The 20,317-nt window shown below is 31.5% G+C and overlaps 1 protein-coding gene across 1 annotated transcript; it reads left to right on the top strand.

Annotated features, from left to right (window-relative positions):
- The first annotated feature begins 14,028 nt into the window (after positions 1-14,028).
- On the top strand, positions 14,029-18,952 carry LOC145960891 (uncharacterized). Its single transcript, XM_083080590.1, has 2 exons — positions 14,029-14,806; positions 18,798-18,952. Exons 1-2 carry the CDS (start codon positions 14,029-14,031, stop codon positions 18,950-18,952), a joined length of 933 nt encoding a protein of 310 aa, XP_082936716.1.
- Positions 18,953-20,317: the final 1,365 nt, after the last annotated feature.

The following is a 20,317-nucleotide window of genomic DNA, read 5'->3' as shown; positions in this document are numbered from 1 at the left end:
TTATTTTCAGCTGCTGGAACTTGGAATTCTTGCTACTTATTTATGACGAGCTGTCTTATATTGTTAGGAAGAGGATATATATATATATATATATATATATATATATATATATATAGGGTTATAAAAAGTGTGTAAGTATGAATTATATTTTAAATGGGTTACTTAATAATTCTTATAGTAAATCTTCTTATACATTTATTATAATTTTCAGGTATCAAGACTCTGAGAAAAATTACTTTCTAATAGTGAATATATATATATCTAGTATTTTAAGCTTTGTGCCGACAAAGTGAGATTTTTAATAGTTTAAAACGAGCAACAAATTCTTTGAGTTACTTTCCTCTTGTACAAATGAATTTCATCGTTCGCCGATACTTATGATATGTTGGTTCTAATTAAATAATGTAATTTTTACAAAATGTTTTTACACTATTTTGGAGCACAAAAATAGCACATAATTCTGGTGTAATTGATTTTTTTTATTGAAGCATTTTTTATGATTTTCTCATTATGGGGGGGGGCTAGCTTAATGTCAAGCTGGCCCCACCCATTTCAAACGTAATTTCCTGCTAAACGGTTTGAGCAACAAAATCCGGACTACGGCAACAAATTAGCACATAATTAGCACAAAATTAATTTTATAAATTTTCTTTTATTATTGATAATTTTTTATTAATCTTTTATATTAATATTCCTTCTGTGTAGACTTGCTTTCAGGATATTTGTTAGCATTTTTGCCGCAGGTTATGTCTCAATTCATCCAAATATTAATTTAATTATATTTTTTTCAGGTTTCAAAATTTGTAATAGCTGCATCCCATTTACGGCATTCCAGTTACATCGTCCATCGAAGTGATCCGTATAGGGCAATAAGATCAATCGTTAAAAGATTTTAGGTAAGTATTGTTTTATAATTAAAAGTGTTTTTACTTAGTCTTTAAATAAATTGTTTCTAATATTATTTTATAATTTCCAGGAGAAGAGTTATGTTTTATGAGGTAGCTTGGTTGGTCCATAAATATTTCCGTATATTATTGTAAAGGGAATTTTATGGAATTTTACAGTGTAGTAAGTGTAGGTACTTATATGAACGTATTTTCCGTTACGATATTTTTGCTCTAACAATATAAATTACTTGAATTTAAAAATAGAATTTTAAATTTGTCTTCTTTTTGACTAAAGGAATTAATTATAATAGTGTTTTATATAACAGTTATGTTCACTTTTCTGTAATTAATTTAAAGTGTATAATTATTTTGCATGCACGATTACTGCAGGTGTAATATAGTATATTTTCCTAGATTTTTGGTTACATATATATATTAATAGATATTTGAAATGATAAATTTTCTGCTAACATTCATATAATGATTTATATGAATTTTGTCGCGAACACCTTTAACACAGTTTGCATTATTCAAAATAATTTTAATAACACGATTTCGAATCTATTTCTTTCCTGAATAAAGTTGATTAATAATAATTGCAGAAATATATTATTTTTATTTGATTAGCATATTTCTGTAAAACCAGCTATTCAGTTAGCACTGGTAGTTTACTAGTATTTTAGTTATATAGGATAACTAAATAATGTGAATATCGGTTGATTACATAGAATATATATATATAGTGACATGAATTTATAGTGAATATATGTAACATTTAAGAATTATATAAAATGAAAAATTCTCGATGTTATACTACAAAGTAATATTTAAAATTTTTGTTGCGGGACGTAACAGTATAATATAGTATTATTCCTTATATGCTTTATATTTATTTTATTAATTAATTGAGGGTTATCATATAGAGAATATATGTAATAGCATGGATTTTTATAATAATATTATTTTTTGTGTTGTTTGTAATATCTTATGAATAACTTTAACATGATTATATAAAATGTGATTAATCAAAGAGAGTTAAGGAATTGTTTCTATTATTACTCTATAATTTTCAGGTGGAGAATGATGTTTTATTGGATGACCTAGCTGGTCCATGACTGTTTCCATGTTTCGTTGGTTTTTGGTGATTTCTTGGATCTTTATAGTATGGAATATAGATATATTCTTATATAACGTATCTCATGGCGCATTATGGCTTTGATGATGTAAATTACTTGATCTCAGAAAATTCTAATAAGGTTATGAGTCTATTTCTGACAGATTTTAATTTCGTTATTATAGTATTATGAGATATATATATATATTTATTATTCCGATTAGTTATTGATTAAATATACTTAGATAGGTAAAATAATAAAATTTTGTGATATTTATATAACTTATACTTAAATTTATCGCAAAATACTTTTATCACAAGTGCGTTATTCAGAGTCATTTGCTGAAGATTTTTCTTTGAAAATAAAATTTTAAATTTATTTCCATCTTGAATATAGTGGTTGATTAATAACAATTCCTTATATAAATATCATCGTGCCTAGTTAGTACTACCAATATACCATGATATACCTCTGGTCATATACTATATTAATCAGATTATTATTGATGATTTGAAATTTGTGACATACGTATACGTATATAGTTCGATATTTTTGATTTATCAATTTGTACAACTTTTTATGAGTGATTTTTAAAGTAGTCGTGTGGGACTTTTGTGACCTCACTAAAATTGTATATACAGTAGTATAGTGGAATCTTTATCACAATAATTATAAAAGACTATTCTGAGAAATTTATTAATTTTACTTGATTAATATATGTATATAAGTCCAGCTATTCGGTTAGTACTAGTAGTTTGCTAATATTTTGGTTATATGTGATAACTGAATAATATGAATATTGAGTGAATATCTGTATATATTGATTACGTATAATATAAAGTGGATTTATAGTGATTATATATAATTACAAGTAAAGATTATATGAGATACGAAATTCTTTATACTATTCGTTGGAACAATATTTAAAATTTTTGTTGCGGGACGTAACAAGGTGTATATTCGACGCATCGCGGAGGAAATCGTTGCCCAGGATACCTTCTTGTGGTATCGGAAAATTGTCGTTTACTACGTGTAGCTCTAGAGGGTGACCCGAGTAGTAAACTTGTATGGACCCGAGCGTTTTGATCCTACCTTCCGTTATACCGCAGAGGTACAACTTATCGGTTTCGCGGATGCTAGTCTCGGGATGAACGTTCCGTCGTTTAATAAGATTAGGAGAGGCGCCAGTGTCCACCATAAAGGAGGTTTTCTGTGAGAGTCCGTCGACGGCTAACGCAATGGTAGGCGCGTGTGGGAAGTTCTGCGGGTTTAGTGTCGCTATTCGGAATTCTCGGCGGGAATCGCGTCTATTGGGTTTACCGGGCGTATTTCGCGCATCGGGGGCCCTTGGCGAGCGTCGCCCGTCTGTCTCGCAGGGCCTTCCGGGTTTCTCTGGTTTTGCTGTCGAGCGTTATTATATGCGCGTTTTCGGCACTCGCTAATTTCATGCCCGAGGTTTTTGCAGTACCTGCACTGCTTTATTTCTCGGCTTGCGTCCGGGTGGTCTGACGTTTTTGGTGAAGGGTCGCGGGACGCGTTGGTGGGGCGATTATTATTATCGGGGTAGGAGTATCGCGGGTAGTCGTTCCGGGTGCGATCCGGATATTGGGGTACATTGCGCGAGTATTCTGTGCGTGGGTATGATCCTTGTGAGCGATCGAGTCGTGGTTGTCCGTACGGTGGGCGATCCGTGTGGGAGGTTACTGCTGGGTTCTCGCGATTTGATCTGGGGTCATTGTAGCGTTCCCGTGGAGGTATGAGGGGTGTGAGTTGTCGTCTGGTATAGTTTCTACCCTCATAGTCTCTGTCTTGTCGCTCGCGCGTGCCGAATCGAGTCTTACCTAATTCTTGTTCTTTCGCGATTGTTTTGGCGACGGAGAATGCTTCGAATGGCTTCTGGTAAAGTTTTTCTTTCATTTGTAGACGATATTCTAGCGGTAATCCTTTGCAGAAGGATCGTCCTGTTAATAGATCGATTTCGGCTTCGGTCGCGGGTGCGATGATTCCAGTTTCGCGACGTTCGGCGTCTAGGATCGCGGCGCGGAGTTCTTTTACTCGACTGATGTAATCTAGTATATGTTCTTGCGGTCTTAGGAAGATCATGCTTAGCTCACCGCGATGCTGGTCTATAGTTTTCTTAGATCCGAAGGCAGCGGTCAGGAGGTCTATCAATTGGGTAATATTGTCGCAGGGTTCGTCTTCCACGGCGCTATAGGCTTGCCCGCGTAATTTATTAATCAATAGCTTTGTAAGGTTCCGTTCCGCTGAGGGGGGAATGATTTCTCTGGCTCGTCGGCAAGCCTTGTTGAACTGGGATAAGGGAATATTATAGCCATTGAAGCTGGGGACTGAATCGGTGGCTTCGCGGAAGGAGACCTTGGGGAGTTGAGTCGGGCCGGGGGAAAGGTCGTATTGATAGTCTTGGGAATCGCGTGCGTAAGTTCCTTGTCCGGAATGTCGTGGGGTTGAGTAATTTTCTCTACGGAGGAGCTTGACTTCTCGACGCAGCCGTTCGATCTCGAGGCGTACGTCGTCGCCCGCGCTTCGTGACGCATCATTGCCAGAGGCGTCTAGTTTACGCGTTTCCATTTCTTTTTCCATTTGTTCGCGGTGTCGAATAAGATCTTGTATGTTCCTCTCGTATTCCTCGCGTTGTTCTTTTAATAGCGCCGCCTCTTCTTTTAATCTCTCGGCCTTGGTATCTAATTTAGTTTGGATTGCTTCGATTTCCGCCTCTGTCAGCGGTTTACTCGTGGATTTCCCGCTACGGGTGTCCGGCATATCAAAAAAAAGGATTTTATTCCGAGTTCTTCTCGTATCCCACCGCTGTCATCAAATTTGTTACGTCCCGGGATGTCGCGGCTCTAAAAGAGAATTCGGACGTCGCGGGGCTCGATCGCTTTTTCGGGTCAAGCGAACCTATGCGGTTCTTCCCGGGGATACGTGCGATCTGAAGCGCTCGGAATTATTGTTCGGGCTCGGAGTCAGTGGACTCTTCGTCGGGGTACACGATAGGGATGACTATATTACCGTCTTGAGTTACTGGATGATTGGCAGGGTGTAGCCAATAGTCTAGAAGTCGCTCAGGGCACTCGGGGCATTCGTCACTAATTCTGATGCTGCTTAATCTATTTCCACAGGAGTAACACCCGAATCCGATGGGTTCGCCAATTATAAGTCTATGTTTCGTCACGTAATTATACTGTAGACGCTCTTCAGCGGGCAGGGAATAATAACAGAATGCGCACAGAGCGGCTCTAGTTTGATTATTCGCGAAACCGCAAGCCTTCTGGCAAAAGCTCAGGGAGAGATCGGGGGTATTAAGGGGGGCCTGAGTGATCCGATTACGAAACACGCGGGATCGCATCGGGGAAGAGCGATTTCATCGGGTGAAATCCGATTTTCCAGGGATTTTCTTGAAAGTAGGTCTCGGTTGGGACTAAGTCCCTTTAACGCAGCGTCGGTTTAAAGGGATTCGGGAAAGTAGGTCACGGGGTAATTGGGTCAATTTATGTAGGTCACTGGGTCATCGCATTAAATCCCAAAGTAAAAATTAGGTCACTGGGTCAGTGGGTCATTGCGTTAAATCCCAAAATAAAAATTAGGTCACTGGGTCAGTGGGTCATTGCGTTAAATCCCAGAATCGAAATTAGGTCAGTGGGTTAGTAGGTCGTTGCGTTAAATCCCAAAGTTGAAAATAGGTTAGTAGGTCGTTGCGTTAAATCCCAGGCGTCGGATTAAATCCCAATTCATAATTTCGTTAATTACAGCTTAAGGAGAGGACCGCGGTCATTTATCACTATGAATTCGAATTGTTGTTATTATTATTATTAATATTTGGCTATAATTCGCGGGATAGAGCCGGTATTCGCGGTAATTCGCGGAGATAAGGCCGGGGATTTAATACAGAGAGACTCGATTGACCACTGGAATGTACCGCGGCGCCGAAGGGTCGGGCTAAGATCGTAAAAGTGAAACCTTATACAAAAACACGATGGGCCTGGCAAAAAGTCGTGACTTGCACAAACAGGAATTTTCAACCGTCACTTACCTCCAAGATGGCTTCGCTTCATTTCCTTTCAAAGATTAATTTCCACGTGGCCTGGCCGCGTTGATTAATCAGGCTGCACTGGTAGGCGGGGATCGCGGCGCTCCACGCGGGTCTCCGGGATGAACGGAAGCGGGTTGATGCGGCTGGTTATCAACGTCGATGGGGATGAGTCGTTCTGGCCACTTTATTAAGCACGTGGTTTTATTTGCACTCGCGAATAATTGTTCGTATTCTTTATCGTAGTGGTTTGTTTCTACGATATCGATATAATTGGTGGACGCGGCGTAGTAATGTCTCGCTATCATCCGACGGAGTTGATTTTTCCTACCGGCACGGCGTGTTTTAGGCATTGTAGAAAATTAAAGTCATATTCGGATTTTCTGTAGGCGGCGAGCGGCTTGTCCTCTCTGAGCCGTCACTTCAAATCAGAAATGATTGATTATGCTTCGGATTTTCTGTAGACGTCGAGCGGCTTGTCCTCTCTGAGTCGTCACTTTGAATCAGAAGTAATCAATTATGCTTTGTATTTTCTGTAGGCGACGAGCGGCTTGTCCTCTCTGTCGTCACTTCAAATACGAAAACTCGATTTAATTGTTATAATTTAGTAGCACGTGCCTGGTTAAGAATATCTGTATATTAACGTCGCGTCGCGTGGGATGTGGATTTATTGAATTAGGATTCTTTTGAATGATCACGAAATTTAGCACACACTAGTATATATTTCTAAATTAATACACACAATGTAATATATTTAAACTAGCACTTAGATTCGAGAATGAATTTATAATGAACTTGGAATTTGAGTTAAGATTACGATATGGAATTAGAGTTAGAGTCCAGTTTAGGACTTGTCGGTTCGGTGTCGCGAGTTAGACTGACTGAGTCTGGGCCCGCTCCGAGGTCCCTCGATTTCGGCGGCTCGACTGCTGCGGCGGTCGAAAGTGGGGAGCTTGGAGAGAGAGGGGCCCTAGCTGAGCGCCATCTCTGGGCGCTTGGCGGAGGCTTAAATCTAACGCAGTGCCGCGCTCGGCCGCTAGTCGGAGTTCGGTGTCATAGCGCGCCTTGGCGCGCTTTTCCAATGCGCTGAAAGAAACTTAGAGGATTTACATGAAAGTTCGTGGAAAAATCAGGCGCGGGATGTAACAATATAAATAAAATAATCACAAGAGAACAAACAAGAGAATAACTTTCTGCGCAGCTATATAATTATGATTATATGACATTTTTGCATATAAATAAATAATTAATAAGAGTGAATACTAGGATTGCGCAACAACATAACATAATGTAAGAGTGAATATTAGAGCTGCGCAGTAACATAACATAATGTAAGAGTGAATATTATGGCTGCGCAGTAACATAACATAATGTAAGAATGAATAATCTTCTGCGAGTAATATAATTATGATTATATAGTATTTCTGCAATCATAGAAGTTTATATATTTGTTGCATAGCTAAGAATGATTGTAGAAATATCATATAATCATAATTATATGGCTACGCAGAAGATTATTTACTCTCGTATTATGTTATATTGGCAGCAGTCGGGAGTAAAAATATTTCACAAAATATACATTTATTGATAATTTTATCTTAATACTTTTATGCACAGAATAATGAGACAGATTGGTGTAAAGAAAACATAGTTGCTTTAAAAAAAATATACAATTGCATATTACAAATTACATTTTTTTTTAAAAGTTAAATATGTGTCTTCTTTATATCTATCAATTTGTCTCATTCTGTGCAAAATACTAGAACTGTGTCAAAATATTTTAAAGCTTTATTGTAACTTAAAAAATTCTTAATAAAAAAATATTTTATTATAGTGTTTTGGAAAGCTTTCGAGATAAGCTATAAGAATATATGCAATAAAAAATAGTAAGCTGTATTTAAGAAATTAAACATGACCTTCACATGACTTTCAAATAGCTCTCCAAGGTCAAATCAATGGTATAATTTTATGGCTCTCTTCGAAACCATACAATTTTTGTCTAAATTTGAGATTATCTTAAGATTTCATTCAACAATTATGTGGTACTACACAATAATTTCATTGGTTGAATGGGAGGATTTTAAGACGATCTTCAATATAAGATCGAATTATTATGAATATTGGTCATAGTGGTAGGCCATAGTAATATGGATATTGTTAATTGTAATATTTAACTATGAGCTTGTTATAATGTACTATGAATTTGCAATATAAAACGTGTAAAACGTATATATTATTTATATGTATGTTTTTAACTTAATAAATAAATAATTATGTTAAAAATTTTCTGTTATTTATATTTTATATAATCTTTTTATTTTTACAGGTGCAGAAAATTATAAAAAATATAAAAATTTATCGGCTGCTCTGGCGCTGTATAAAAGCTGCCGTAAGCGCTGAATTAAATTGTCGGCTGCAAAAGCGCTGAATTCTGGCTTGCCTTAGGCGCCTGATTAAAAAAATTAATTTTGTGTATATTAAACAAAAATTATAGCTATTATAGCTATCATAGTATTACAGTAAGAGATACGATAGTATCTTGTGTTAATATTTATATATATATATATATATATATATGTATATATATATACATATATATATACAGTATGTCTGTAAAGAAAAATAAGAATATAGACCTATTACCTAGAGAAAAAAATATAATTTTTCGAGGTGAATGGTTAACTGACATGCATATGGAATATTTTAATCGTCTTTTAGAAAACTGTTCAGAATATAGACCTGTCGAAACATGGCGGATACAATGTCTTGATACGATTCAGCGTGTGCCAGAAGACAAAAAACATATACAAATATTGCATAGTTCGTCAGGTTTACATGATGGACATTGGGTATGCAGTTATTATGACAGAAAGAATATATTTATTTATGATTCGTTAAATACTAAAAAATTACATAAGCATCATGAAAAATTTTTGAGACGTTTATTTCCGACATATGATTTTGAAAAGTATCCTGTCAAGTTTCCAACTGTGCAATATCAACCGAATGGTAACGATTGTGGTGTTTTTGCAATAGCTTTTGCAATTTCTTTGTTATTTAATGTTAAACAAGAAAAAGTAAAATATAATCATAATTTAATGCGTTCGCATTTGATAAAGATTTTTGAATCTAATATTATTGAACATTTTCCTCAAGATCCACAATATGTACCACAAAAAGTGCTTCCATTAGCTGTTATAAAAGCAAGAGAAGCTGAAGCAATTCGTATACGTACTATACGACAATGTGAAACAAAACAACAAAAATTAAATTGTTTAAAAAGAAAGCGTCTTAATTATGAATTAAAAAAAGAATTAAGTAATAATGAATTACAATTAATAACGAAAAACAACCTAGAAAATCTCATGAAAACAGATATTGAGATTTATGAAGAAAGTAATAAATATCTTCAAAATAAGCTTTATATTGGAAGTAATAACTGCAAAATTGACATCAATAATGATTCATTTAATAGCAATGAATCAAATGTGATTATTTATGATATTATCACTTGTGAACAAAATACAAACGAGAACTTTGAACAAAAATGCGCTGAAAAACATTTTCAATGTGAAAATAATATTCTGTTAAATAATACTAATGAAAATAAATGTCAGTATTTAGAAAATGAAAGCGTTAACAAACGTGTACGTTACATACAAGATTTAGATAATCATGATCAAGTTGAACAACAAGATTCAGAAAATAATCTTGCTGCACAATTCAATCAATATGATCAAGATTTAGAAAATAATTTTTTTGAACTGTGTAATCGATATAAACGGAACTTAGAAGATAGACGTGCTAAACAACGTGATTATTATATAGACAAAACTTAGAAGATAGGCGTGTTAAACAACGCGAACGATATAGACAAAACTTAGAAGATAAACGCGTTAAAAAGCGTAATCGATATCAGCAGAACTTAAAAGAGGAACGCGTTAAAAAACGTAATCGATATCAGCGGAATTTAAAAGAGGAACGCGTTAAAGATCGATATCGATATAAATGTAATTCAAAAAATAGACGCGCAAAAAAGTGCGTAAATTATTCTAAGAACTCTCAACGTGAACGAGGTAGACAAAAAAGATTAGATCCTACTCGTAAATGGCTTTACAACAAACGTTATTATCAGAAAAGTAAAGAATCCGTACCTACAGTAAAAAATTATGATGTTCGAAAAAAAATTTTGAAAAAGTATAGAAAATTTCGGTCCCAAAACACTATAAAACTTCATCATTCTTCAGAAGTATATATACAAAATATTGCAAAGAAACTTAATATTACAGATCATATCGAAAAACGATTAAAAGCTGAAAAAATCGTACGGTGGTGTATGTATGTAAGAAAGTCTTATATTCGTAATGTATATAAAATTTTAGCTTTAATTAGACAAAAAGCAGAAGTAAATCTGACCGAACTAAATCTGATTTTTGCGGAAAATTCTACTAATGAGGATAAATTAGCAGCGTTATGTGGTATATCTGCACACACAGCCTCATCGGAAAATTATTTCATTGATTCTACGTATCATCATGTAACTGCAGAAAAACCTTTGAATGAAGGAAAAGTAGATAAAATGCCATTGATAAAAATTTCATCGGAGCCTTTGATAATAAATACAGAAGGAAAAATTGTTAATATATTACCGCTAGAAGAAACAGGAGCGAAAAAATCATGGTCGTGCAGTACTTCATGTAAAATTAATAATCCACTTTTAATTAATCGTTATCAAAAGTTTCTTGAAACTATAAGTACATGTACTTTAAAAAATGTGCCAAAATTAAAATCAAAAATTCATGAATGTACTATGAAAACTTCAGATGAGAAATTAGGCCATACGCGTAGCTGACATATTGATTTAACGCTTTGCAAGGGAATGTTTCTTCCTGTTCAATTATTATCACCTCATTTTCCAAAAGTAAGAAATATGAAGCGTTTAACTTATCAATTGACAGCTTCCTATCGAGAGATGGAAAAATTAGATAAAGCATTAGCTTCTGCTGATGTGAAAACATTGGAGGAAATAGCAACTTCTGCACAAGAAAAAGCAGATATGTACAAACATCAACAAACAGAAACTATTCTGAGCGATGATGACATTATATCTAGATATAGTGAAGCATTTAAGGCTCTAACTAAACGTTCGGTAGATACACCAGAATATGTTTGTGTATCATGTGAGAGGTTGTGTTATAGAAGATATGTTACTAAACTCACTAGTCGAGTGAAAATAGACAATCCAATGTGGAGAGATTTAATGCTACGAATACAACAAAATACAACACAAAAAGATACACGATATATATGTAATTATTGTAGAGGCAAATTTCATAAAGGTTTAATGCCTGCATATTGTATTTGGAATAACCTCTTCACAAATCATGTACCCGAAATAATATCATCTCTTAATACATTCGAAAAAATTCTTATACAAAGAGCTAAAGCGTTTCAAACTGTCCTTAAGATGGGAACTGTCATGAATAAAAAGTTACCTCAAAGACAAATGATGCAAAAAGTTAAAGGTAGAACGTTTCATCTATCACTTCCATTGCAAGAAACATTTGACAAATTATGTAATAAAAGTGATCCTATAAATATGAATCACGAACTGTTTATTCTTGTTAGAGGTGTTCCAACAAAATCAAAAATTATTTGGGAAGAGGTAGTTGATGTTAAAAAGGTATTTGATGCCTTAACATGGTTAAAAAGTAATAATCCTTTATATTCTCATATTATATTGCCAAATAATTATAATGAATTATGTTTGTCAAAATTAAAAGATTCAGAATTTCAAATGGAAGAAACAGAAGAAGCAGCATTAAATGATGAATTGAATGATTTGATAAAAGAAACAGAACATGATGTAGAAATGACATCAGATAATGAGTTATTGAATAATTCAATAAAAGACACGAAAAACGATGTGGAAATTACATTAGATGGTCAACGAAAAGCAATGTTAACTCAGGTTACTGATGGAAACGATGGTTATTATGAGCAATATACTATATACCCTTTATATGAAAAAAAGCAAATAAAACTTCAACAGATTTATATCAAATGTTAAAAGTTCAAGATATGCCCTTGGATAACCGTGAAAAAAATTTAGATTTAATGTGTTTTCCAGATTTATACCCCTTTGGCATGTATGGTGAACATGAGACTAGACAAGTCAAACTTCATGATTATGAATTTATAAAATGTCGTTTGATATCCAAACATCCACAGTATAGATTAAATCCACAATATTTATTTTATTTATTGAACGACGCAAATATGCGTTAAGTCGAGGAATTTTTCATAAATTAAATATAACTGATCAACGAGCTCGTTATACAGCTGCAGAATATTTAGATGCAATGTCAAAAGATCTGTTGGAATCTAATTTGAGTACAATATTTTCTACGCTCCGAAATACAGAACAATATTGGCGTAGACCGAGAAGTGATTTAAAGTGTATGGCGCAACATTATGACCTGCAATATGGTTTTTGACATTAAGTCCGAGTGAATGGTTATGGGAAGATTTAGGTGCATATATTCGTAGAATAAATGGCTGGAATGATACTTCATTATCTGTTAGCGTATTAATTGCTAAAGATCCCGTGTCAACATCAAGATTCCTTGATAATAAATTCCAGGCAATGCTTGATTTTATTAATTCAAAAGATAATCCTATTGGAGAAGTAACTCACTATTTCTGGCGTCGAGAATATCAAGGTAGAGGTATACAACACTTTCACTTATTAATTTGGATTAAGGATGCACCAATTTTTGGTGAGTCTACTGTTGAAGAAGTTTCTAAATTTATTTTAGAACACGTAAGTTGTAAATTGCCGAATAAAGATATTTCACCGTTATTATATAGACGTGTTAATACACATTAACGACACATACATAACGATTATTGTCTTCGTTCTAAAAAAACAGAAAGTAATAAGGTTCTTCGTGTGTGTCGCTTTGGATTTCCTCGTCCCGTTACTGAAACTTTGAAAATGAGGGATGTGGCAACTTCAATAGCAGGAAGGAAACAATTGAAACATAAAAGTAGACTTTATGATCTTCCTCGAACAGACAATGAAGTTCTTATAAATGATTATAATCCTGTTGTGCTTACTGCATGGGAAGGCAATATGGATATACAATATATTGGTGAAAAATCATCATTGCTTACTTATTACGTTACTAAATATATGAATAAAGCGGGAAAAAGTGAATTGTCTGATTCTATTCTTAAAAGTATAGATAGTAAAGATAGTAAAAACAAATCATTAGCAAGTCGTATATGGAATATTGCTTTGCGATTTACGAATAACAGAGAATGTGGAATTCTTGAAGCTGCTGATACATTGCTAAATATTCCTTTACATGGAACTGATCGAAATACGACTATTAGATGGTTAGATGTTAATTAGATACGACACAGAAGATTAAAAAACCGTAAAGAAATTGAAGCCCTTAATGCTGAATCTACAGATATATTTTATCCATCTTTGATAGATAATTATTATCCACAAAGACCAAATGAATTAGAAGAAAAATCTCTTTATGAATTTGCACAATGGTACGATATCACGAAGATTAAACCAAGTAGTAAAAAGATTGAATATTATAAAATAGGTAATAATCAATATGTTAAACGACGACGGCGCGGACATCTTATTAATCATTATAGATTTAATGTTAATAACCAACAAGAAAAGTACTTCTTTTCGTTATTATTTATGTTCAACCACTGGAGAAAATTAGAGGATCTTAAAAATGGATGCGATACTTATGCCGAATCGTTTTATAAAGTAAAACTACATCTTACAGAAGCACTGCAATATCATGAAAAATTAGAAGAAATGCAAAGAGCATTTGAAACTGCAGAAGAATTAGTTAGACAATGTCTAGATGATGATTTACAAAAACAACAATTTCAAGATGATCCTGAAAATCCATTAGGTGTTCAAAATGTAGAGGCTGATGGAGCAATGCAAGATTTTAAAGATCTTGGTGAGAAAATAATTCCAGAGATTGATGTGATTGAAATGATAGCAAAATTAAATACGGATCAAAAACGAGTATTTAATAGAGTTATTGATACTGTACAATCAGATAAATCAATATTACGATTATACGTTAGCGGAGAAGGTGGTACTGGAAAAAGTTTCTTAATTAAGACTATTAAATGTTGGATAAAACAAAATCTTTATAAAGATACTGCTGTAGCAGCACCTACTGGAATAGCAGCATTTAACATAGATGGTTTGACAATTCATAGGTTGCTTCAATTACCCGTTCAACATGGTCAGACTCCTAAATATAAACAACTATCTGATCATGTATTGAAAGTTTTACGAGCGGATCTTAAAGATGTTATTCTTCTTGTAATTGATGAAGTATCAATGATATCTAATTTAATGTTAATGTATATACATCTTCGATTGTCCGAAATATTTGACATTAATGATTGCGATGATGGTTGGTTTGGCCGAAAGCACATTCTTTTATTTGGAGACTTACTTCAACTGCCTCCAGTTCTCGAAGATCCTATTTTCATGTACTTATCAAATGAAAAAATTGCTAAATATCTTGGCTCTTTAAATGCTATTAATTTGTGGACTACATTATTCGATTACGATGAATTAACAATTAATATGCGTCAGCAGGGAGATGGCTCTTATCGTGAATTACTGTCGAGAATTCGTTTCGGTTTAGTCACAAAATCTGATTGTAAGATTCTTGAAAATAAAAAAGTATCTTTTAAAGGTAATTCTTTTGAATCTAAATTAAACGAATTATGTGATTTTATTAACACTCTGCCATCAGATACCGTTTGTTTATTGCCCACTTGTCATATGTGTGATGTTCTTAATAATGCAATGTTAAGTCGTATTGCTTCTGAAGAAATATTATTAATCGCTGAAGATACAATTGAATGTATTCCATATGTAAAAAAAAGTATTAAAAGTATTATCAAATAATGATGATGATAATTCTAGAACAGCTGGGCTTTCCAAATTACGATTAAAATTGGAGCTAAAGTTATGATACGGCGTAATATTGATGCTAGTTTGGGTCTTGTAAACGGTACAATTACTGAAGTGATTTCAATTGTACAAAATCCATGTACTAATAACGTAGAAAAGATTAAACTTCTTTTACCATCAGGTGCAGAATATTTAATTGAAAGAGTAAACGTTAAATTTGAGGTGATGGATAGAGCATATGTTACCAGAAAACAGTTTCCATTATCTCTGAATTATGGTATAACTATTCATAAAAGCCAAGGATTAAGTTTGAAATGTGCTATTATGGATATTGGTAATTCTATATTTAATTGTGGTCAAGTTTACGTTGCGTTGTCACGAGTAACATCTTTAGATGGTTTACATTTAATTAACTTTGATCCTTCGTCAATAATGGCTAGCGAAGAAGCTATTGTCGAATATAACCGGCTAAGACGTATACATAAACCAACAGCAGAAATAATAATACCTCCAAAAGGGCGTTATCCGAAAGTAAAAGATGTTCTATGGGCGTTACCAAAAATAATTACTTCCATTCAACAGTCGGATGAAAAAATAGAGCAAAGTACTACTTGGATTATACGTGGTTTCGAAAATACAGATAAAGTTTCATGCTATGCAAATGCAGTATTGCAGTGTTTATTAAATTTTAATGTTATTAGACAATTGTTTCATTGCGAAAAATCAGATGTTTTACGTACATTAGTATGTCGATATGAAAATGGTGTGCGTAATCTAAGTACAAATTCAATACGACAATATTTAGGAGAATATTTTTCAAATCCCGTAAAACAAAATGCATCTGATTTTCTTATGGCTCTTTGCGAAAAATATGATTGCATAAAAAGTCTCATGAGAAATCAAATAGTTTCTACAAGACGGTGTAAAACCTGTGATAATACAAAAACTATTGTTGATAATAATATTATTATTTCTATTCCTATTAATAATTTGAAGAAAAAAAAATATGATCTTAATGATTTGTTAAATGTTACTTTTTCACATTGATTTCAATTGCATAACGAATCGTGTGAATATTGTGCTGAAAAAAATAATATGTTATTAAAAAGAGAAATAATGTTGACAAAAGAGATAATCGTGATTCATTTAATATCTTTTCCATCACAAAATGATAAATCAATGAAAGCAACACATGATTTTAATTTATGTGCTATTCCAACCACTAAGATATTAATAGATGGACACACGTACAAAGTGACAAATGCCGTATTTTTTCAAAACCCTGATATTGATAAAGGCCATTATATAAGTATGTGCAGAGAAGGAACATCTAATATTTGGATCGAAGCTAATGATGCTCAAGTTAAGAAAAAACAATGGCCTAGAGGTGGTAAAAATGTTTGTTTACTTTTCCTACGAAGAATGTCTAATAAGTAATATATAAATATATCCAATATATGATAAAATTAATAATTTAAATATCTGTAGTAGGCAAGAAAGACCGTCACGTTTTGAAAAAGTATGACGGGGGGTTTATTTAAAAATGTATAATAAATACGTACTATAAAAAATAATATTCATAAAAAATTTATAAATATGTAATGCATACATTTTTAAACATAAAAAGTGATATTCTTAAAAAATACATTTAAAGAAAAGTTAAACTTAAATATCTGTAAAAAACGATCATATAATATTTAAATATCTATAGTAAGCAAGCGAGACCGTCACATTTTGATATAGTATGACGGGGGTGGTGGTGGGTTTATTTAAAAATGTTTAATAAATATTATGAAAAATAATAATTATCAAAAATTAAATTTAAAATACATAATTTTTTATAGAAAAAGAAGTGATATCCCTAAAAAAATACCTTTTAAAAAAAGGTAAAGAAAAAGCGTCGAGTTCATCTAAAAACCATCTCACAAAAAATAGCTATCACAAAAACTAGCTACCTTTATGTAAAATAATAAAAAATTAACTCTGAAAAATTTTCACAAAAAATAGTTATCTAAAAATTGTTTCACAAAAAATAGCTATCACAAAAAATAGCTATCTTTATGTAAAAATTTATTACAAAAAGTACTGATATAAAAAATTGCGTCAAGTTGGGGTGCAATTTCACTTTAATTTTGTTAGTGTTATAAAATTTTATACATATGTGCTTTTATATAATCCGCTGCTGACAAATAGGTAGAAGTTCCGTTTAAAATCTATTACATTTTTGTCATAAAGAAGAACATTTTTGTTAGAGTTGAATCAATTTTTTAAAATAATAAAAGATTACGTTAAATGATTTTTAAATTTTCTAGAAAATTAAAATAAGATTAAAAAAACTTATTTAAAAATTAAAAATTAAAAAAATGAAAGATTACGTCAATAATTTTTAAATCTTCAACAAAAATAAAATAAAAGAACAAATTTTTTTAAAAATTAAAAATTAAAAAGAATATAAATTAAAAAAATTTTAAATAAAAAAACTCGGCGCTGCCTAGTAATTATTGAAATAATGCTAGAATGTAATTGCTCATTTATTATTATTGCCAATCAAATTGGTAGCGCGCCGAGTTTTTTTATTTAAAATTTTTTTAATTTATATTCTTTTTAATTTTTAATTTTTTTAAAAATTTGTTCTTTTATTTTATTTTTGTAGAAGATTTAAAAATTATTGACGTAATCTTTCATTTTTTTTAATTTTTAATTTTTAAATAAGTTTTTTTAATCTTATTTTAATTTTTTAGAAAATTTAAAAATCATTTAACGTAATCTTTTATTATTTTAAAAAATTGATTCAACTCTAACAAAAATGTTCTTCTTTATGACAAAAATGTTCTTCTTTATGACGAAAATGTAATAGATTTTAAACGGAACTTCTACCTATTTGTCAGCAGCGGATTATATAAAAGCACATATGTATAAAATTTTATAACACTAACAAAATTAAAGTGAAATTGCACCCCAACTTGACGCAATTTTTTATATCAGTACTTTTTGTAATAAATTTTTACATAAAGATAGCTATTTTTTGTGATAGCTATTTTTTGTGAAACAATTTTTAGATAACTATTTTTTGTGAAAATTTTTCAGAGTTAATTTTTTATTATTTTACATAAAGGTAGCTAGTTTTTGTGATAGCTATTTTTTGTGAGATGGTTTTTAGATGAACTCGACGCTTTTTCTTTACCTTTTTTTAAAAGGTATTTTTTTAGGTACATTCTAACCTCGCGTACCTTTATCTCATCCATCTTTTTATCTCATTAACATATTTGTAATGTTAAACATATATTTGTCAGATTTCCAAATTTTCAGTTTTTATGAAGGACATTGAATGAGAATTCGTTAAGTGAAAGTGTTTGAGTACTTTAACAATGTGGAGTAAATCCTTGGCTATATGTAATAAGACATTATGATCATAGAAGTGAGTATTTTTGTTACATTTTCATAATTTATAATAAGTACGCGCATAAATTTAAAAAATTAATCAAAACAATTTAATAAGTCAATTTATTAATCATTCTTTTTTATTTAGAATAAGATTTTTACACAGGAGTTAATGCATTTTTGTGTCTGCGCAGTTCATATTAGTGCTAAGGAAACTGTATAACAACATCATAATGTTGTATAATATTTCCTTAAAAATTGTGTTCTCTTTTTTATTCAATAAAAAAAGAGTGAATTGTGTGACAATTACATTATTGTATTGTCTTAGTTTATTGTGTTGTAGTGTCATGCTGTCTGTTAATATATCATATTTATTTTATTTTTTGCAGGGGACAGTAATGGGATACTAATTTGCAAACCGTCCAAAACATTCACCCGAAAGTTTGCATCTAATGTCAAGAAGGAATCCATTACAAAACATGAGAATCTTTTAAGCGAGCGTTCAATATTACAGTCTCCGCTAATAGACTCTTGTGATCTGTAATGGAGTAATCAACACTCATTTACTTAACTTGCAGTGATTGTGGAAGCAATAATGATTTTATATTATAGATGCGTTAAAAAATTGAGAATATTTATACTGTTATTCAGTTTTTCATCACAGAAGATAATACTTTAGGATGTTATATCTAATAAGTAAGTATACAGCATATTATATTATATATGTATATGTATTATATATATATATATATATATATATATATATATAATGTATATATATGTGCTTAGGAAGAAAAATCTTATATTTTGTTTCTTAACCGATGTATCAACTTGACAATTTCATTGTACTGTATATATGAGAATACATTATTTTTGGATGAAATAATTATGCATCAACGTAAAATTTATATTTATGATAATTACACTTGACGACTTACATTTATACACTGTCTTACATAATGCATATGTATATATATGTATACAAATATAATGTTAAAACATATTTATAAATTTGTACATTTGTATATCAATGTTTATCCTATGCTCTCATATAATGCATATACATATATTGAAATATGGTAATCAAATAAGTATACAAATGTACAAATTTATAAATATGTTCTAACATTATATTTGTATACATGTATACATATGCATTATGTAAGACAGTGTATAAATGTAAGTCGTCAAGTGTAATTATCATAAATATAAATTTTACGTTGATGCATAATTATTTCATCCAAAAATAATGTATTCTCATATATACAGTACAATGAAATTGTCAAGTTGATACATCGGTTAAAAAACAAAATATAAGATTTTTCTTCCTAAGCACATATATATACATAATATATACATATAATACATATACATATATAATATAATATGCTGTATACTTACTTATTAGATATAACATCCTAAAGTATTATCTTCTGTGATGAAAAACTGAATAACAGTATAAATATTCTCAATTTTTTAACGCATTTATAATATAAAATCATTATTGCTTCCACAATCACTGCAAGTTAAATAAATGAGTGTTGATTACTCCATTACAGATCACAAGAATCTATTAGCGGAGACTGTAATATTGAACTCTCGCTTAAAAGATTCTCATGCTTTGTAATGGATTCCTTCTTGACATTAGATGCAAGCTTTCAGGTGAATGTTTTGGACGATTTGCAAATTAGTATCCATTACTGTCCCCTACAAAAAATGAAATAAATATGATACATTAACAGGCAGCATGACAAAAATATATTAACAGACACTAAGATAATACAATAATATAATTGTTATCATCACAATTCACTCTTTTTTTATTGAATAAGTAAGAACACAATTTTTAAAAAAACACAACATTATGCTATAGTTATAGTTTCCTAGCACTAATATGAGTCGCGCAGAC

This window comes from Camponotus vicinus, unplaced genomic scaffold, assembly GCF_025532165.1.
Source record: "Camponotus vicinus isolate PSW18456_S1 unplaced genomic scaffold, iyCamVici1.0 SCAF_10, whole genome shotgun sequence".
Lineage (NCBI taxonomy): Eukaryota > Metazoa > Arthropoda > Insecta > Hymenoptera > Formicidae > Camponotus > Camponotus vicinus.
This window is presented reverse-complemented; position numbering and strand designations above follow the sequence as displayed.